At 37.7% G+C, this 21,842-nt stretch overlaps 2 protein-coding genes across 2 annotated transcripts; both read left to right on the top strand.

The window, feature by feature from the left end:
- Positions 1-29: 29 nt before the first annotated feature.
- On the top strand, positions 30-3,066 carry LOC139150962 (actin-1-like). Its single transcript, XM_070723444.1, has 4 exons — positions 30-270; positions 695-941; positions 1,140-1,331; positions 2,081-3,066. Exons 1-4 carry the CDS (start codon positions 37-39, stop codon positions 2,404-2,406), a joined length of 999 nt encoding a protein of 332 aa, XP_070579545.1. The 5' UTR covers positions 30-36; the 3' UTR covers positions 2,407-3,066.
- Positions 3,067-5,378: 2,312 nt separating this feature from the next.
- LOC139150961 (methyltransferase-like protein 22) lies at positions 5,379-20,803 on the top strand. The gene is made up of 9 exons (XM_070723443.1): positions 5,379-5,798; positions 6,543-6,707; positions 7,354-7,394; positions 8,101-8,245; positions 8,855-8,974; positions 10,853-10,933; positions 17,169-17,268; positions 19,012-19,183; positions 19,935-20,803. Exons 1-9 carry the CDS (start codon positions 5,714-5,716, stop codon positions 19,965-19,967), a joined length of 942 nt encoding a protein of 313 aa, XP_070579544.1. The 5' UTR covers positions 5,379-5,713; the 3' UTR covers positions 19,968-20,803.
- Positions 20,804-21,842: the final 1,039 nt, after the last annotated feature.

The raw sequence follows: 21,842 nt of genomic DNA, 5'->3' as shown, positions 1-21,842 counted from the left end.
CACGGTGTTATGGCAATAATTCTTTGACAGGGTGTCATGGTTGGTATGGGTCAGAAAGACAGCTACGTAGGTGATGAAGCACAGAGCAAGAGAGGTATCCTTACTCTGAAATACCCAATTGAACACGGTATTGTAACCAACTGGGATGATATGGAAAAGATCTGGCATCACACTTTCTACAATGAATTGCGTGTAGCTCCAGAGGAACATCCAGTTCTGCTCACGGAAGCTCCCCTGAACCCCAAGGCCAACAGAGAAAAGATGACACAGGTGACTATAAGAACACGTCTTAGAAGCAATCTCCTGATCGTATAATTGAATGTGGTCATCAGAGTTTCTGGTTCAAACAAGTTGGAAGTTCATGGGCCAGTGACAATTTGACACTGGCATTGAATGAAATGACCTGTTGCATTTATGAGACAAAATGAATGATCCTTCAGTCTATTTCACCTGGCTTAAAAACATATGCTGAAAATAATTGGAAATGAGTGAGAGACATGATTGTGGGATGGAATTTCCTGAAGATTTGGTAGGGTATGATTTGTCAGTTATCAGTTCTAAAGATGGAATACCAACTCTCATCATTGTGAATATCAGTGCCTAGAAATTTGCAATGCCATTTGAAAATTACAAATCTATATCCCAGCCAATATTTTATATACAGACAAAATGTGATTTCATCACTTTTTTGTAGATTATGTTTGAAACCTTCAACACACCAGCCATGTATGTAGGCATCCAAGCTGTACTGTCCTTGTATGCCTCTGGTCGTACGACTGGTATTGTCATGGACACTGGTGATGGTGTAACACACACAGTACCAATCTATGAAGGTTATGCCTTGCCCCATGCCATCCTCCGTCTGGATTTGGCTGGTCGTGATCTCACAGACTACCTCATGAAGATCCTGACAGAACGTGGTTATTCATTCACAACCACAGGTATGTAAAGTTACATTTGAGTTGTTCTCAGTAACTGCAATGATAGTTCACAAATTATATTCAAGCACAGCACTGATTGAAGAAACACCTGGCAGAAGATTTTTGTCATGCTAAAACGGCCCCGACTGTCTAAAAAATACATGTCTGTGATGTCTATGTGAGATGTTCTTACAACTTTTTCATATTCTTTCCTTGCAGCCGAGAGAGAAATCGTTCGTGACATCAAGGAAAAATTGTGCTATGTAGCTCTAGACTTTGAACAGGAAATGGCCACAGCTGCTTCAAGTTCATCACTAGAAAAGAGCTATGAACTGCCTGATGGTCAGGTGATCACCATTGGAAATGAACGTTTCCGCTGCCCAGAAGTTCTTTTTCAGCCTGCTTTCTTGGGTAAGCATTTCACAAGACACATACTACCATTGTTAACACGCATAGTTCTGCATGTAGCCCCAAATTTCTGAACCAAAGCATAAATTGAAAAAGAGTCAAATTTTCTTACAATAGCACAAATTGCACATTTTGAGCCAGGATCACTCTTTTAAATGTACTCACTATGCAAAAACTATGCTGCATGAGTGATCATGGTCAGATTTCTGCATAAATTTTCACGTCCATTCAAACAGCTCAAGTTTGCATTGTTTGATCATCATACATTTTCATTCCAATGTGAAACCTCCAAATTTGTTGACAAAAAAATTCAAGATTGCTCCATTTATGATGAAAGAGTTCATTCCTTTTCTGTGATGCATTCAGAGAAACACTGTAAATACTTTGAGAATTGCAGTACAAAGTGGGTGAAATGAATGCCTTGTGAAGCTTTGTAAATCTTACAGCTGCAACAAATTATATTTGAATTTCTTAAAAACCTAAGACTTTCAATAATGAAAGAAAATCACCAAGGCTGTAGAAGTTGCACACTTTGTTGTGAAAGCTAGTCATTTAATGCAATTGCACCTCAGGGATATGTAGTTTTGATACTCAAAATCCTGTAATGTTTTGTTGGTCTTAACCTTATGTTGAATTATTTTAGAACTTGCAGAGAATATTTGCAGAGAAATGTTTTTATCACCTTGTTGAAATCAAAAGTATGGGTTATTTAAAAATTTATTTTGTATTTATAATTGTATTTATTTTGCCAGGTATGGAAGCTGTTGGTATTCATGAAACCTCTTACAACAGCATCATGAAGTGTGACATAGATATTCGTAAAGATCTCTATGGTAATGTTGTGCTATCTGGTGGTACCAGTATGTATGAAGGAATTGGTGACCGAATGCAGAAAGATCTTACTGCCCTGGCTCCCAGCACCATGAAGATCAAGATCATTGCCCCACCAGAACGCAAATACTCAGTCTGGATCGGTGGTTCCATCTTAGCTTCACTGTCCACCTTCCAACAGATGTGGATCAGCAAACAGGAATACGATGAAGGTGGTCCATCTGTTGTCCATCGCAAATGCTTCTAAGTTTCTCAGTATTTTACAAACATGACAAGAAGCAGCAAGCCATGTAGTTCCAAATTTCAGTGTAGCGAAAATAAAGGATAGATCTGACAGGTTGTATCAACACAGTTAAAATGAACTCATTTTGGTTTAATAAAACTTAACCAATAATTGTACTTTTGAAAAAAGTTGTAATTATGGATACATAATAATGCCAATAGTTACATCTATCAAAACAATATCAATGGCCAGAGTTATAAAGCTAGGGATGAACTTTATTTTTGATCACTTATCCAAAGTTTAACGAACAAGTCTGTGATGTTTTTCTCCAGCTGACTACAAGGTCTTGAACAAAAGATTACACATTGTCAAAGTTTGTCAATTTTGATAAAAATACACCACAATTACATAACTAATGACATGAAGTGCTTTCAGCATTAGGTGGAAAGTTTGTGAAATGTCTTGTATGGCCAGTACATCATGCAGTTACACTGGGCTTACTCAACAGAAACTTGTGCATCCTAATCTTAGGTGAACGTAAACTTTACAAAATACCATTGTTTGTGTTTGTGTATTTGGTAGTCAAATAATGTTTCACTTTGAATCTTCATGCAAATGACAGATGCAGATTTTCATGTTACTGTCTGATCTCAGAACTTTCTATGCTGTTGTGTTTTAAGCTTTAAAAATCAATAAAAAAAGATTATGAACCGATTTATGTATGTTTTATGATATCACGTAGTTGTGGCAGTTTGGTTCGGGTCCCAGACTCACTATCGAGTTTGAAACCCGGTGGGGCGTGAGAGGATGGCGAGTTTGAGATTCAAGCAAGGGGTTGTGCCCTTGAGCAAGGCACTTTACTCTTCCATCGCTCCATGGGTAGTGGGTTATGGATACTTCGTCCTGTAATTTGGCATTCGCCAGGCAGATTTGATAATAAAAATAATATGAATTATAATATGCCCAGACATTCACAATGTTAAAAGTTACAGAAAAGTATTTTCTAAGAAAATTTGTAGCCTGGGAGAGCTTATTCCTTGATCCAGTAAAACCGCAGCAAAGTTGCCGTGCTATTTGCTTTGGTGATTTAAAGAGTGACACAGATGATGTGATTTAAACTAAAATTAGTCCAAAAGATTGTAATCTGCAAATTTCATCATGGTAAAGCTAAATGAGATAATCCTTCAGGATGAACATGCAGAAAACAGTCCAGTTGTTTGCACAAATGTTCAACGCTAGTTTTATGACCCGTGCATAAGACATGTATTGGTAATAAAAATGTTTGCTAAATGTTGATTCTACATTTTTTTTTCTGTTGAGCTTGCAAACCTATTTCTGTTCATTTGTTGGTGTATCGGTGCTCTTTTTTGGATCTGTTAGTTCAAATCCAGCTCAGTCAATAATATGCATTGAAGAGCACCTAAAACAATGATTGACAGGATCATGAAAGAGTATGCAATATGTAAATTCCGGGCTACATTTTGCCAAACAGAAAAATTGAGAACAGCGACCTATCCAAAAGTTTTTTAAAAGTACAAGACCTAACTTAAAATTCATAAAATTTTGACAAATTGTAATATTTCATCTTATTAAAGTGCAAATTCCTGAAATTTTGGTCAAATAATGGCAAATTTGGTCAAACATAAATTATTCCGTTCACAATTTTTTCCTTAAAGAATCCTTACGGTTTGGAACTTGATGTTGTGTTATTGTATGATGAGAATGTGAACCATTCACTGTATGTGAACTGGAATGACTTGTTATGGTTTTCAGTGTTTTTTGTGACAATGACTTTCAATTTATGTTTTTTAAAAAATCAAGCATGGTGACGCCATCTTTTTTTTTAATTTTTGATTATTCCAATACCAAAATTAAAAAAGTGGGGTTTGAGTTAAAATTGGCATCTCCAAAAGACAATATCCATTTTCCAACTGACTTGTAAGCATAGAAAAAAAACTTCATTGAAATCAATGCAGCTCCTCCAGTAGAAAATCCAGCTGGACAAACATGGATGTAATTTTCCATGATTTGAGGAAACAGTTTGTAAAATAAAATCATACTTGGTGTACATGTAGAGGGTTACGCAATATGAGCGAAAGAAATCCTACACTAAAACTAAGGTTGGCTTCATGCCACCAGACTACACAAAGCCAACCCAAATCCCCTGGCAATCTTGAACCCTCAGATCTGTAGCTAGAAGTACACAAAGCCAGATGTCAGTATCCAATATTTTCTGGTAGCGTTTGCTTGTTCACGAATAGAGAGGTAGAAAAAAAAATAGATTTGTTGTAAATAAAACAATAAATAATACAAAATGAAAAATGAGAGCCAGTAGAGCAAGCATGCTCTGCTTGATTTATCATAAATACATTCTGGTCAAAAGAGAAGTTTATTTACTCTACCTATGTTTCATAAACAAACAAACAAAAACAAGAAAACATTGGAGACTGAGTCCTATGTAAGTGAGCAAGGTTTCGAATGATGAAGTTTACGGGCTAAACAGAAAAGATCTTCCTTAAATGACAAAGCCACATTTTTTGTGTTCATATGACGATGTAAATTTGTCTATACATTGTGCTGAATCGTGTTTTAATATTAAAATGAGAACTCTGCCCAAGGTGTGCTATGCAGATCAAGTAAAACATGTGAAAGAAATCACAAAATGATTGACAGTTATGACTGCCAATCTTTTCAGAATCGGACAATTCGCTGTCAGTTTATTAGGTCATGTCCAGTGAGAGAACATTCTGATCTTGTCACAAAAGCATTCTGGTAGCAATTATGATCACTGTATATATTGACAAATTTTGGAAGATGAAAATCGACTTATTTTTTTTCTAAGATCTGAATAAAAATTCTTCAATCAATAATTAACCGAAAAAGTAAAACATTGATCCCCTAATTTACGTATGCAAATAATATATGCTCACTGAGTCCACGGTCTTTATCCTGACATTTGCCAGTTGCTAGTTAGTGTTGCGCCCTCTCGAGTTCATGACTTGAAAACAGTCAGCAACATGCAAAGTGCATGACCTGGTCAACTTAGACTTGTCCACAGTCCCTCTATCCACCTGTGACTTGTCGTATACAAAACGTGAGCACAACGGTCGATGAATGGATTATGAACACATTCTCCCAGATCACGGATAATTATTTATCGAGCTGTAGGTCTTGAGCTGTATTCATACTTTACCCTCTTCTTACTGGCTTGCTACAGTTCGGCCAAGTCAGGCATGTTACTTGTGCTGCACTGCACTGAGCTGAGAGATGAGAAACGTATTTTACGGCGCTTTATAATATCTGACATACAAACGTCAGCTGAAACGCTGAAATGTGTCAAGCTGGCGACGAAGTACTCTCCGACGTTCACCTGTTTCGCCAACCAACCGATGTAAGCAGCTATGCAACAAAAACAGGTGAGTCACGTGCACACTTCACACTTGCTGCGGTTCGGTAGCCCTGCCACTTCCTGGCTGGTGGACACACACAACCAGCTAGGGAGTGACAGGGATACGGAACCGCAGCAAACTTCACACTTAAACTGTGGGTCCATAGATGTGGTGTTTTCGGACGGGATTTCTGCCTTTCACAGGCGTGTTTTGACTTTTTACGTTTTTAATCCCGCCACCAAAACATAAAAGTCAAAACCAGCCCGTAAAAGGCAGAAATCCCGTGTGAAAACACCACAGGTATAGACCCATACACAACTAACTTCACACAATCCCTCAGACCACGGTCCCTCTATCAGACGACAGGCGCGGTGCTCAGTGTAGACATGGAGCTAAAAAAGGGAAATCCTTTATTAGCTCCATGGTGTAGAGTAACGTACCGGTAAATACGCTATCTGCGTATACCTCATTGGCAATTCCCAAGCACCTGTGCCTCGGACTTGCTGCAGCACAGCAAAAGCAGACCCAGTCAAAACTTTGATTCTAGAGTAATGTAGCAACCCTCTCACCATTCTCCGCAAAATGTGACTTACATGTAAATGTAAATGCCAGGTTACTGAATGTAACTTTCACAGTACACTGATATCGAGAGAAATTTGTGTAAGAACCACGACAGAACACTGCATCAGCAAGAGTTTGAAGATGGAACATTGAATAGTAGTTGCCCAGTTGGGGTAATAGTCGAGCATAAATGTATACTTTCTGTTTCAGTATGGAGAACGGAGTTTCCATTTAGTGATGTACCTTACACAGACTTGAATGCAGAGAAGGAAGCAGGTTCACGGCATGCTTTCACTTTTGATGAGGATGGTGATATTGTGGTTGCTAGGAAACAGCAACATAAGTCTAGTGATGCAGTTAAAGCCGTTACAATAGGTAATTATAGCTGATGTGTAATAATCAGAGTTATCCATGATGTGCATGAAACCAAGCAGACTGTAATTTCACATAGATCTACATATCACCTAACATGCTCATTTACTGTCAGACCATTTTGGATGCATCACAGATCATTGTTGCAATAAGACCTAATGATAGAGAGCCTGTGTTTTCCTTCAGCAAGCACACATCTTATCCCTATGGCCAGATCATTATATTCTCACATACCTTTTGGATGCTTAAATCATCTTTGGGAGTTATAGATTGTCATTGTTTTCTGTCTGATTCATAAGTTTTGAACAGGGGCCTTGATTTTCAAATCTTCCAATCCATTATTCAAATTGTTGAGTTGAGTGATTCATGCAATGAAATTATGGCTGCCATTGCTTCAGATTAACAGACTAGTAACCTTGGTAGCCAGTCAGTACATGATTCACATGGCACTCTATGCATTTTTCTTAATTACTGTACTCTATTGATATATCAACTCATGCTGTGAAAGAATGAAATATCAGATGAAATGTACAAAGAATATGCAGTCATGCTACATCATAAGCATCAAGCAAGAGTCATTTTTAAAATGAACAGAAACCTGACAACCTGGGCAAACACTTAAGGATGGTTTATTTTGTCTGTTACTAAGAGCATAACATGGCTACACCTGTTCAAGATGTTGGTCTACAGGTGAGTGAATTGTGCAAATTAACTTTGGCAAATACTCTGAAAATGACAAGAATTGTCACTTACTATTGTCCCAAGTATTTCCTACTCTTTTGAACCACTTCATCAAAAACTCAAAGACCGCTTGTTTTTTAAGTGTGCATAATCTTACCCACTTGCCGACTAGTTGTTCCATACTGGTAGTCTCTCAGAGTTATTATGTCTGTATCTTTAAATTATCTCTTCAAATTTTGAGATCGCTTGCATTCGCCTGCATTTTGACAAATGTCCCTTTGAAGAAAAATATTTCTTATGGACTAACCATGGATGTTCCATCGATATTCATATTGTAGTTTTTAAGTATCCAAGACTAAAGAGCATGTACAAAGTAATTGTGGATTAAGGTAGAATGGAGTAAGAAAGATTTTGTTGTCTTAGTTTTTCGAAGTGAAAATTTCATTTTTCCCCACAGGGTTAACACTTGGATGGGGTCCATTTTTAATTTCAAATATTTATAATTGTTAGGTAATTTTTTTCTTTAGTACCAAACTTTTCAGGGGGACCCTTGATTTTTATTCTTGATTTGGTGACAGAACGGTCGAAAGTTTCATTTAGGAAAGTTCGAGAAAAGTTTAAGTCTTTCACTTTTGAGGCAGATTTGTAGATGTACATGCAACAGATTTTCTGCCTTTCAGAACATTTTAAGCCATAAATGAAAATTTGTTTACAGGTATGGCATGGAGCTCTGCTCATGTGTGACTTCATCATGTCCAACCAAGAGCTCTTCAGCGACAGCACAGTGATGGAATTAGGAGCTGGTCTTGGACTGACTAGCATTGTCATAGCAACAGTTGCCAAGACTATACTGTGCACAGGTAAGGACTGGCTATATTGTCTTCCATGCTTCTGATCTGGCAAGTTGTCATGGCAACAGTTGCCATAACTGTACTGTGCACAGGTTAGGACTGGCTATATGGTGTATTCCATCCCTGCTTCTGATCTGGCAACAGTTGTCATGGTAACAGTTGCCAAGACTACTGTGCATAGGTAAGGACTGGCTATATTGTGTATTCCGTGATTCTGATCTGATAGAACATTTTACTGTTGTAAAAATACACAAGTTATATAGATTATGTTATTTTTGGAGTCAAAAGAATGTTCCGTACATGAAAATATTTAAAGGGAAAACAGTCATCTGAACTGCGCCATTGCAAACAATGTATATCGTGCATGATATCTAGATGCATCTTATCACAGCTTTAACATTTAAATTATACGATGTAGATTATGACAGACATGTTTTAACTTTCATCAATCACCATTGTACCTTGGATACCATATGACCTTTGAACGCAGTTCCGATGACTGTATCCCTTAAAGTATTTTGTTTTCTGAATGGGATACTTCATTCTGAGGTAAATGCTTGGCATTTCTGTTGTGTATAGCGCCCTCTATTGTCATATAATCTATCTTTTGTTTTTCAGATGTTGGCTCAGATGTGCTACATATGTGCAAGAAAAACATTGAAACAAACAAACATTTGTATGGTGATAGCAAGATAATTGTGAAAGAATTTGATTGGAGGCAAGAAACGCTGAGGACAGGTACAGTTCTGAATGTGATGTAGTTTATTCTTCCTTGGTCTGTGTGACTTTGACAAAGAATAAAGAAGTGATCAGTTTAGCAAGGCATAAAGATGAAATACTGAATTGAATCACTAACGATTGTTGCCATGTATTCATTCTCTGTCAAACAGTAACTGTACTTGAATAGCACTGGTATGAGTATGAGAATGTCAAGGGGAAAGGTATTCTTGTTTAAAAAATTACGATATAATATTGCCTCAAAACAAATGTTAAAAGATTTCAATACAACATTTCCTCAAAACAAATATGAATATCCCATATTGTAATAGTAAACTTATCAGTAAGTGTGAATCCTTAAACCAAGATAGGTCTAGACTGAATGGCTGTAAGAGAGAAGGGTTCTGTTAGTTTAGGTCTTTTGTTGTAGTATGTGATCACACCAGTTGTTATTTGCAGGTCAGGGGAATGAGAATCTCTCGGGAGAAAATGCGGTCTTATCATATTTAATGTCAATAAACTGGTGCAAAAATGCAAGTTTTTCACTGACAAGTATTTAGCAATGTGCCTAATAGCTACATGAATGTGCTATTGACCCAAGAAAGTTCTTTTCAACTGAAGAAAATTTTACATACTACATGAACTGGCAATGCAACGCCTGCATTGACTCAAAGTGATCAGAAATGTTGTACACCAGAGGGCGCACTACACTTGCATGTCAAAGAAACTGCTCAATTTGATCAATTTTTGCACAAATGATGTACAGTTAACTTTACCATTGGTATTTGCACAGGTGCCTGGAATTGCCAGGATGGTATACCCTTCTCTCTGTGTATACCACCCTGGCAATCCAGGCACCTGAAGGTTTTTGAACAAATTTTAAATGGCATAAATGATCTATTATAAGTTGAAGACATTAGAAATACTGGTTGAGCATGAAGTATACAGTATCAGCGATAGTGCCAGTGTATTATAGAATGGTAGGGAAGAAGATCGTTGAATTCACATGGCATGTGTGTATCTAGCAATCAAGTGACAGCAGGGTCAAAGTTCAAATGTCATGAAAATCAGACATCCACATCATTCAGACAACAGGGGTGTGTAAAGGTATCAAGACTATCAGAACTAACCCTTGATAATCAGAGATATAGTTGAGAAATGGCACCAGTCTGTGCCAGTTTTTCCAAATTTTGATGACAACTTGTGTGAAACCTTGTGATAAACTGGTGGCTGTATCATTGATTTGATACGCCATAGTTCTGTGTTGAATCACGACTTGACAGTTCAACATCAACAATCATTTTAAATTTTATAATTCAATGTGAACGTGCACACACGTATAATATTGTTTAGAGCTTGTTAAGAAATCAAAATCCAAGTGCAAAAAATGTCAGAGACTGCCTGTTCGTCTGACCTTTGACCCTGTATGACCTTGTGTTAAATGTCAAACCTCAAGTAAACAGCTATTGTTAGGAGACAGGTTTTGTTGTTGGTTTCATGGGCATTTTAATCCATAGGGAGTTACATAACAAACCTCACAGTTAATCACTTTGCTGTGTATTTGAATGTTAGTACAGTCTTGTTTGAATGACAATTTTAACAGAAGAGAAGTAAACATGAGAACAGTGAGACCACAATTTATTTGCTATGAACTTCAATTTCTGACCCTTTAAATGTTGTTTTGAGTTGTAATTCTGTAAAATAAATTAAATATGGAAAAAGTTTGTGCAGATATTTATGTTGTGTAAATCATAATTTTTGATGTTTTCATAGTACCATATATCATAGTAGCATATATTTAGACTGCGCTTTTCAAATCTTGCAATCACAAGTGCCAACTGGCATTTCTGAATCTATCAACAGTAAAAGTGTGTAAGAAAATTCACCTCGTACTTTCAGATAAGGAATGCCCCTTTTATTGGTCAGTGGAAGATTTGAATACCTTAGAAAATGATGTCAGTATTATACTTGCTGCAGATGGTGAGTAGAAATTAACAGTGTTTCAATGAGGGCAAAACCTTTGGTTCAAAGTAATTCCAAACACCCGGATGTTTGGTGAAAAACATAGTATCCAGCATGAAATTTTGTTGAAAATCCCTATTCTTTTATGTAGACTTTGCTGTGAGAAAAAATGACCAAAACCAAAAATTAGGAATAAAATATTATGAGCTTCAATACTCGTACAAAGAGACTAGCTGATTTGTTGAAATACTTGCTGAAATACTTCATTGGGTTGAAAAAACTATGATTAGAATATTGCCTTCCTACCTCCCCTCCACCTTCTCCCCTTGCTCTACTTTGACTTTTCCCATGACACAATTCTCCTGTCATGATGCAATTGGAAAATATTTGCCAGGCAGATTTCTGTCATTGTGTCTGCAGGTGTTCTCAAGTGTGTTGTTTTTACTCCTGCCGGGAGGTCTCTGTTATACACCCCCTAGCTTATTGTCAATAATTGATCCACCTGTGAAGTCTAAATAAACAAAGCAATTTGTTTCTTTAATCAGTAAGTTCTGTTCAAATATTAAGAGCAAAGATGGGAGAGAAATGAGACAAAAAGAGAAGAGTTCGGAGTTCAATTCTCATAAAAAAAATTTGTTGGTTAGCAGAAGGTTGTTTAGGTATCCATCTTGGCACCAAGGCAAGTTGCTAGGAGTAAGTTTACTTCTGTCGTATGTATTTGTCAACAGTTGTTTAATTTTCTCCTTGAAATTTTGGTAAATTTGTAAAAACAGTCACATTAAGCTAAAAAGGCATTTCATGTGCAATTCTATAAGACAAACTCACAAGGTGAAACTGACCTTACATCACAATTTGGATTATAAAGTATGATGCTGAAAGTTTTTATCTCTGGCTTAGACTGAGACTATTCTCTTTCATAATCCAGGATAAAAATCTGGTATCCTTGTGCAAAGTTTTGGATTAGAGTATGACCTAAACTTTAACCTGTTCACCCCCAATTCCCTGTAAAGAGGTCCACAATCACCATTGATAACAATTAGTTTGGGCCAAACCATGGTGGTGAAAACTTTAAATGTACATATATTTAAAATTCAAAATGGCCACTCTGTGTAAATTTACCTCTATGCATGTTATATACTGAATCTATGGGGAAAAATCAAAATTTTTGATTTTCACAAAAACAAGACTCTGAAAATTTCATTTTAATTCCAAGAGCCTCAAAATGAGTCTGCAAAGGTGGGCAGACCAGCAGAGGATGATATGTTGGTGTTTGATTATCTGTACCGCAGGTGCCTTCATTGGATTGGATGCTCATGAGAATAATACTGGTAATTTCTTTGTGAAGAAAAATCTGTCTTAGAAGCCAATGAGTGTGTCAGGACATCTCTTGATGTCAGTATCATGTCAGTATAGTTGTAAATAAATCATTTTACAACATTTAAAGAAAACAGGATCAAGATAGTTTGGGATATTTATAAACACAGGAACAGTGATTTTTTTTAGTGATGTAACCGTGATGTCAGAGGCGCGACACTTGGATTTTTTAACCTTTTCAAATCCTTTGTAATACAGTACTCCCCAGAAACTTTTTTTTCAAACCCTTGGATTCCTTCTGTCTGATTGTGTGGAGGTTTAGGTAAATATGAATAATCAAGTCTTTTGTACTTTGTCTGTATTGCCTTATGGCAACAAGGGAAGACTTAGAGTTATTGTGAGAGTATTCAAAGCGGTTTAAAACGTGATTGTTGCGCTTTAGACAGAAAGTTACTCTGCTCTTTTGTATTCACAATAACCAAACATTTGACGTAGCTAGCATGCAATGAAACTGTCTGCACCTTCATGTACAAATAATAGCAAGTCAATAGAACTCTGCCAACAAAGATCCAAAATCCACTGGAATCTTTTGCCGTATGATCCACCAATCTTTGTACAATTGAATGCTTGGGGTTTCAGTTGATTCCTTGTAAATGCGTTGCACAGATTGCTGTGTTGGAGGTGTGACTGCATCCATAAAACACAACAATAATCTACCAATGGCAGACCGCTGTTGTTGCAGTGCATTTTAAACTGCATGTCCCAACTACAATGTGATGGTAGCCCATTTACATTCAGTACCAGACAATAGTTCCTCTGTAATTATTTGTCTGAAAATGTGACTGGTTTCTTTGTGACAAGGTGTGATATGGATAAAATGGATAAACCACAATTAACACTTTCTTGAATATCGTGTGTTTGACTTTGATGTCATTTTTACTGACTGAATTACACTATTTTCATATTTTCCACGCTGTTGGTAAAAAAATTTGCAAAATTGTAGGCTTCAACAGACTTCAAACCGAATTCTGATCAAACTTTGTGTATACTGCACTTACATGTACCAAGGTGACAAAATTGCTGCATTGTAATCACCCTACGAAGGATGTCAAATCTAACGGGAGATGAGAATGTTCATTCTCTGGTTTTCAAGTTGACATATTCTATCAAGCCACAGTCCCTTTACAGGGCCATGAGTCGGCATATTACAGAATACTTTTTTACTTTTTTTGTAACAACAAGCTGTTCACTTCTTGATGGTGAGAAAAAGGGGATGACAAATTCTGGGACCAATCCATATCAAGACTTATCCTTGCAGTAGTGGCACTAGTTCATACCTTTAGCAATGGGTGTTTCAAGACCGGTGGTGGAGGGACTGTGATCAGACAAATCATCTTCACAAACACACTGCAGAGCGCACAAAGAGAAAGTAGGACCACCTAGCTCTCCTCAGAAAATCACAAGAACCCCTTAAACCGGTGTGCGGGGTATAAAAGGCCCCTAACTTATTGAAAATTCATAATGGCGCTTGAGTGACAACTGGCAATAGCTAGGTAGACCGCTCCGTGAAAATCGGCCTAAACGATTCTCAAACATATATTATTGGCATACCATGAACATAGACTGTTTCATAAACACCTAGGCCATACAGGTATCTGCAAAGTTTCACAAAGTTTTTTAAAACTACGACGATTAGGGGAAAAATCGCTTTCTGAACAAAGGGAATGGCCCTCAGGAGACAGTCGTTGACAATTGTCAATCATTCGGTGACGCGCAGAGGCGTAAACTGGTCAAACATTTGCTGTGCATACGAGAACAATTACGATGTAAACAAACTATATGTAAACTTAGACTTTTATCAGCGGGTGAAGGATGAAAACTTTGTGTTGCCATCAACTCTTTTGCTAGCGTTTATGGTGCAATGACATCACGAAAGTGAACCATTTTCAGACGTGACTTAGCAAAAGGACTAGTCCGTAAGCTTACCCGTAGTACGATGTTTTCTAGCGAAAAGCGCGTAAGCAGAGTCCGTAGTTTGCACTGAATAACCATCAAAACATGGCGGTAGCCTCCATGATCAATTTAATTATTGTCAGTCGAAGAGATCCACGTTTTTAACAACTTCCCCCTTCCAAATCTACGGCCGAACTTGACGGTACTGAACAGTTGTTTGGGATATCACGGTCCCTTGTGGAGGGACCGTGGGGATATATATGCTGGCCCCGAAAACGGCCGCATGTACACGTGTTTTTACACGTGGAAATGACATGTCGCGTTCGGAGGGCTGGTACTAGTAAGGTTTTGACATACCGATTATCCAAGTTACATTTGAACTTCTGTGATGAAAGTTTAACAAAAATTGTAAGATATTTGAACAGTTGAAACATTCAATCTTTCAGTTCAAGATGAGCAAGTAAGCGCCATCACCCAATCTTGTAAACGCTTTAGGATACGCGTGTCTGAGGACAGTTCATTGATTCCGCGCTACATTGTAATAATATTTCGTCAAAAGCTGGACTTTAATTCCTTCAATAACCATGGAGGTAGAAAGAAAGACGGAGAGGAACCCAGTCTGTCATTGATTCCAGTTGAAGGTTAACAAGCGTTTCGAGCAAAACTTGCAATTGCTCCGAAAATAAACATAACTCGTGATAATTTTTCGATATCACCCCGCCGCCAAACAACCGAGCAACTGACCGCGATCGCTATTACAAATATCGTGATACACGAGATTCAAGGAAGTGACGACCCTTCCGTGAATTTCCTTTATTTTTTGCGATCGTAATGACGTCGCCGTTTACCTATTTCCTACCATTTTCCTGACGTGTTCCTTTTCCTTCCTAGTTTTTCTTTCTTTCTTTTTCTTTCGAGTATTGCCATGGCATAACTGAAACGAACCGGGAAACGAAGGCTGTACGTACCCAAGCCTGATGTGATTTGAGAGCAAACAGATTACGCAGATAATGCGAATGATCGCAACCGTTGCCAACAGACTCATTATGCAGAACCATGCCCCAAAACGCCCCCACCCAAACTTGGCACTAATCCTGATCCCGGTCCATTTCGAGCCGGGCTTTAACCTACATTTGTTGGCTCCACTTGTTAAAAAAAAAGTGCCGTATTGATGAACCCAAGTTGGTCTTTGTCAGTGACATGCAAGCATATTTTTTGGCGCTTTGTGTTTGGGTGAATACGTGTGCTGAATGAGGCATTGAGGTATTATCCTCCAAATGAAAAGAGAACATCTGTTATCTGTGAAGACAGGTATTAAAGGGGCAAGTATTCAGTGGAGATTTGAGGCACAAGAGTAGTTATTGATTTTTTTACTCACTGCTGTGTGCCAGTGACATGGACACATTAGGGGATGTTGATTTAATGGTTTGTGAGCGTTGAAAAAACCAAAAATGAAATTCCGCTACAGTCTTTGAATTTTTCATGGCATATTCCACCTAGGAGAATTAATATTAACATAGATTAATATTAATATACCCGGTAAATCTAGTTCAGTCTTGAATCTGATAACACACTTATACTAGTACTGTAAAAAGCTGAATGGCAAAAAATGATGTGTGTCCCCCGTATGTTCAAAACTGCAAAATATTGATTGTCTTGTCTCTTATTTTTGTGCTGCTCTCTTTTTTCTGTGTTCCTGTTTCCGATGATAGATACAAACAGAAGTGAAGAGTTCTAAAGTAACCTTATATTGAAATTGAAAAGATATAAAAACCATTCCCCTTTTTGTCAAAAGTCTCATTCCATCTTCCCTGTTCAGAGATTCCACAGTCAGTCTATGATACCATAGAATTCAGCCAATACACAATTGATCTGTGGTATCTGTGGTTGTGGTGTTGTTTCTCCTTTGAGTACTTTTATCTATGCTGAACTTATCAGTCAGTGTGACACAGCCATTGCTCTCTCACTGTGTCACAGCCATTGCTTTCTCAGTGTGTCACAGCCATTGCTCTCTCAGTGTGTCACAGTCATTGCTCTCTCAGTGTGTCACAGCCATTGCTCTCTCAGTGTGTCACAGCCATTGCTCTCTCAGTGTGTCACAGCCATTGCTCTCTCAGTGTGTCACAGCCATTGCTCTCTGTGTGTCACAGCCTCTGCTCTCTCAGTGTCACAGCCACTGCTCTCTCAGTGTCACAGCCACTGCTCTCTCAGTGTGTCACAGTCATTGCTTTTTCAGTGTGTCATATTCATTGCTCTCTCAGTGTGACACAGCCATTGCTCTCTCAGTGTGTCACTGATATTGCTCTCTCAGTGTGTCACAGCCATTGCTCTCTCAGTGTGTCACAGCCATTGCTCTCTGCCTGGCAGAAATCTAACAAAGTAGTGTGCATTTTTTTGGGAGACATACTGTCTGGAGGACAGCATATTTTCTGTCATTGATGGTCCTACCATATTGCCAATTTCCACATTCAGTTTGTGTTTCTGTCATTTATGGTCCTACCATATTGCCAATTTCCACATTCAGTTTGTGTTTCTACTCCAGATGCATGGTTCAAGAGTGGTTCTTTTGTCTGACAATCATAGTTCACTGATGCTTAAAGTTTTAAATATTGGAAGTGACAGTACATTCTATTCAGTGTACTTATCAGTTGTGTTTTAGTTCAGTCACTGTTCCAATAAAATTAACCATATATTTTATGTAATTCATTGTCCATGTTGCTATTTGGCAGTCGATGACAATGGTTGGCAGTCAGTGTCACTCGCTTTCAGTTTACTGAATAGCAATCAAGTTCCTTGCTGGAAGTCAATGTCACTGGTTGGCAGTCAATGTCACTGGTGGGCAGTGATGTCACCATGCACTTGGCAGTCAATATCACAAGTTTGCAGTTCACAGTTTGGTAGTCAATTGCTTCAAATTTGCAGTCAACAGTGGCTGGTTGATGTCACACGCCCACTTTAAACTCCTGTTTTCTGATTGCCTTTTCAGTAATCTACGATGATGACCTGACCGATGCATTTTTCAGAAGTGTGTACAACGTGATGTCACATGGGCGGCAGAAAACACTGTATATTGCTCTGGAAAAACGGTAATATTAAACTAACTTCCTGTCTTCTCAGACTCCAACTTTGCCTTCCTCTTCCTTTTGTTTTCTTTGAAAAAATATTTTGTACTATTTTCATGTACAAGCTAAAATTATCATGCATTTCCTTTGTACAGTTCTCGGTATTCATCAAAGGGGAGTAAATTGACATTTCCATGATTTTCCCATCGCTTGCACCTATTGAATTTTTTTTTAAATACAAAATACAAACGTCCATGTTTTCACACCTCAGTGGAAATTCAGAGAATTCCAGATTTATTGCTGTAAAGGGAAGACTTATTTGTGTCGATCCAAGGATGAAATCAGGACAACTTTTTGTAACTATGTGTAGGTGCAGGGTGAAAGGACTGTGATCAGTGTTTGTGTCATTGCTGCTGTGATTTCTACAAAAAAATTCTGCCTCAAACCGTTTCCATTAGGTTCCTCAGTGAATATTATTATGGAAAAAAGGGTGAAAGTGAAGTAGAGTTGAGAAACTTGTTTGCGTTTCCTCTGCAGTCATATTAAAATTAGATGTACCGACAGAATTCAAACGATTCATACGGATTTCCTGTGACCCCTTTATGTAACAGAACCATTTCCAGTAGGGTAATGAATGCCAAGAAACAACTCTGTGTTTTCATCCATGACAGCTGGAAATCATTTTGTACAGCTAGCAAGTAGTCAGAGTAAGGTCATTATATTGTTTGTGGGGTCACCATGTCACAATTTGATTTAAGATGACTCTAAAATCAGGTAGTAAACTCGCCAGAGTTCTCAAAGTCATTCATGCAACGCATAAAATATCTCAGTTCTCGGAAGATCAGCAATGGCATCACTGTGGCAGTATCAGGTCATCTGGTAAAACATACCACAATTATATATTTTACAGAAATCCCCAAAGGCTGTATCTTTTCTTTGTTCGATAAGATGGTTTCAGATCAAAAGTGTGACCACAGAAGGTTTTTCAAACATTGTTGACGAACTTAAAACTAAGATTTTAGCTACTAAATAATATTTGACTTGCAAGTCATATGTGGCCACTGCAAGCGAGAACACAAAACCGTGAACAATCGGCAGAATCCATTGCCAAGGAGAGAAAAGTGACATTTTCAAAGACACTTTGGCTTAATGACGGGAATTAAATTAATCTCCCCAAAGATTGGATAGTTTTTGGTGTGCTAAATGCAAAAAGATACAGCTAACAGGGTTTAAATGTTTGTCTTGGGGTTGCAAAATGATCAAGTTCATAATACTTTTTTGTGCTTTACGGGATATAACAAACTTGACTGGAAAGTGAAGAGTGACTGGTAGGAAAAGGATTAAAGGGACAAAGTCGGCCATTTTTCATGAATTTTGTTTGATACAAGATACTTCTTACATTGTTTGACATGTTGAAAGACACTGAATAAATGGGTGACCATGCATATATTCGACCTAGGTTTTCGACATGATACATGAAACCATCACGAAAATGAATTAATGGTCATGACCATTAATTCATTTTCGCCATGGTTTCATTTAATTTGTCTAAAACCAGGGTCAAATATATGCATGGTCACCCATTTATTCAGTATCTTTCGACATGTCAAACAATGTAAGAAGTATCTTGTATCAAACAAAATTCATGAAAAATGGCCGACTTTGTCCCTTTAAATAAATACACATTTTATTTGTCCTTCTCTGCATTTTGAAAATCCTTCTCAGTCTTTTGACAATCCCTATTGTCTTTGACATTCATGATTCCAGATATAATTTTACCCTAGCTGAACTCTCAGTCACATGCAGTGCCTATGATCATTTCCAAGAATGCTTGGAGTTCTTGCAAACTCTACGGAGTGACAGAAATGGAGATTTTATAGTCACCAAGCTCCCCACCACGTTTCCTCAGTATTTTCAGTACCATCGCATCAAGGAAATGGTAAGAAAATCCTCCCATTTGTATCTGTCTGAGGCAGGATACAATTTTTGTTTTGTATAAGAAGCTGACCTACGCCCGTAAATCATGTATCAGCAAATCAAAGTTGTGTATGTCATTTCCCAAAGTGATCAATTTCAACTTCCATGAGAATTTGTGTCCTCATATCTGCACATACAGGCCAATATTCTTTCCTCAAAGGTTGAAGATTAGATAAATTCAATTGTTCCGCCTTTTATTGCTCTTTGCAAAATACTATATGAAATTATTTTGACAAAATTCTAGTTTTACACAGCGAACATCAGTGATCCTCCATATTAAACAAAAGCTATGTTTCAGGCTCTGTGACAGTTATCGACATCTCTGTGAAAAGCTGTAGCTTTTTCCATTTGAATTGTTTTCATGCTAGATGAGATTTTAATGTGAATGAACTTTGACATTTTCGCTGGCCATTTCATGGTGTCAGAGGTCATTTGACAAAAGAAGCGCCTTGGGTGAAAACACTCCCTAGTGATTCGTTCTCAGATGCAATGACTTTAAAACTTTACTCCAAAGTAGAGTAAATTGTTATTTAATGTAACATATCATGGCTGGAAGGGTTACAGCAAGGTTTATCAATTTGGTGAAAAAAAGTGCAGGATGGGCATTTTGGATTTGGCTCATTTTAATTTTGACACACCAACAACACTCAAAACATTCCTTGCAACCGCTTATGATTATGTCAATCAATATGTTTCTTTTTCTTTCACAACAGGAGCTGTGGGTGATTACAACAGAAAAGAGATAGCATAGACCATGGACAGTCTCTGATGCCCAACTGTTTGTAGCACGGTGACAGCTCTGCTCTGGATGCATAATATATCATAGGTGAATTCGATAGCCTGGTCAAATCTCAGTATGCAGCAAATACTGGGTATTTCAAGAGGTGAGAGCTGAAGTTTCAATGCTATGGTCGGTATGAACTTGCAAAGGCAGTTGCTCTGGTGTGATTACTTTGTCACACATACTTCTACACTCTTGTTGAATGACTGCAAGAAAAATCCCAGTTGCTTTCACCGATTGGTCGGCAGAGCTTCAACATCTTATGTCATTGAGTTTTACATGTAAAAGAATTAATATATACAACTTTGTTATCAAATACAGGATTACATATTAAATGATGAAATATTTAATATTTCATCGTTTAATATGTAATCCTGTATTTGATAACAAAGTTGTTGTTATTCAGATAAAAAAATCCCCAACTGAATGTTACTGATGATGACACACTGTTTTGTTGATTGTCCTAATTTTCAAAACGAGGCTAACTCTACCGAGGTGATTTGGTGACTTTAGAAAGACATAAAATCATGACTTCACTGCGCTGCAGGCAACAGAGCAGTGAACAAACAGCGGACTGGTTGGCAATTTGCTTTGAATTTTCGCAGTGAAATCCGTAGAGCCAAAAGTGGTCCAGTGTGTGTCTTCAGCCTCCATGATTGAGTATAACCCCTGACAGCTGACCAAATATTTATTCTTCTTTTTGATGATTCTTCTTTTTGAAATTTTGTATTCTTTATAGTTATAATTACTGCTGATGAAAAATTCTGAAATTTTGTAAATAAAAGAAATACTACACCACAATTTCTAATGAAAATTGTGATTTTTATCTGGGATAATTCTACTTCATGAAATGTACGCTGAATTGTTGGTTATCTGATCACCATCTGGTCCTCTAAAACATAACATTTATTGGTTTCCTGACTCAATTTATGAATATTTGAAATTAAATTCATAACTACACAAAACATTTGATAGGACAAAACTTTCTTGTATCAGACGCAACTGTACTGCAATTTACTGTGACCTAGAGATATAAACTGCGACACATACTGCTTGCTGAGCTGCTGTCTCTTTGCACGGTTCACATTCAAGACACACAGGGAAGGAGAGTAGTTAAACATATGACAGACAGTTACCTGTAACAACAAAATATAGACCGAGCAACTGGACAATGGATCACAGCAATACTCATTATTGAAGTAGATTTTTCAATCATTGTGTTCGAAATTTGAATTCTTCAGAGGCCACCTTGAAACCACGGATAATTAAAACGCATCCACAGAACCACGACTAATTTAAACGCATCCACACATGGTTACAGTGTTGATATGGCACTTCAAAACATGAATTGGTACAGGGTGTTTAACAAATTTGTGAATTAACAGTCCCCCCTTCAATCTGAAAGATGTCAGGGTCATAATAACTTTCTGTAGGTATCTTGTGCAATACCCCATGGTATTCATTTGTCCTTGCATATATACGCAGCAAAAATTACACGATTCTGCTTCTGTACCCCCCCTCCCCAAAGATTTCACATCCATTCCCATCCTGAATGCAGGTATGTCAGTTCCCCAGTAACAGCAGTTGTGAAAGGTGACGCCCAGCAGAGGTCAAAGATCGTGAGAGGAACTATGATATGACTGGAATTTGGTCAGATGAATGGGCAGACATACCAATTCCACATCAATGGATCCAGTCTCAAATTACCTACATGATTCCAGTCTGGCGGTAGCGTTGACACTACGCCAGCTTCTTTTCAGCATGAAGATGAGGGAGTGTCAGTGGCGTCTTGAGACTAAGCTAGTCCATTTTCTCAGTGTCGGATATTTTTGAGAATGTA

The sequence above is a fragment of the Ptychodera flava genome, chromosome 15 (genome assembly GCF_041260155.1).
Source record: "Ptychodera flava strain L36383 chromosome 15, AS_Pfla_20210202, whole genome shotgun sequence".
Classification (NCBI taxonomy): domain Eukaryota; kingdom Metazoa; phylum Hemichordata; class Enteropneusta; family Ptychoderidae; genus Ptychodera; species Ptychodera flava.
Note: the sequence above shows the minus strand (reverse complement) of the source record. Positions and strands in the feature narration are given on the sequence as shown.

Coding starts and splice junctions, on each gene's coding strand:
- LOC139150961 (XM_070723443.1), top strand. CDS start 5,714: ATGTGTCAAGCTGGCGACGAAGTACTCTCCGACGTTCACCTGTTTCGC. Junction 5,799..6,542: donor CAGCTATGCAACAAAAACAG/GTGAGTCACGTG, acceptor TTTCTGTTTCAG/TATGGAGAACGGAGTTTCCA. Junction 10,934..17,168: donor TATTATACTTGCTGCAGATG/GTGAGTAGAAAT, acceptor TTGCCTTTTCAG/TAATCTACGATGATGACCTG.
- LOC139150962 (XM_070723444.1), top strand. CDS start 37: ATGGTTGGTATGGGTCAGAAAGACAGCTACGTAGGTGATGAAGCACAG. Junction 271..694: donor ACAGAGAAAAGATGACACAG/GTGACTATAAGA, acceptor ACTTTTTTGTAG/ATTATGTTTGAAACCTTCAA. Junction 1,332..2,080: donor TTTTCAGCCTGCTTTCTTGG/GTAAGCATTTCA, acceptor TTATTTTGCCAG/GTATGGAAGCTGTTGGTATT.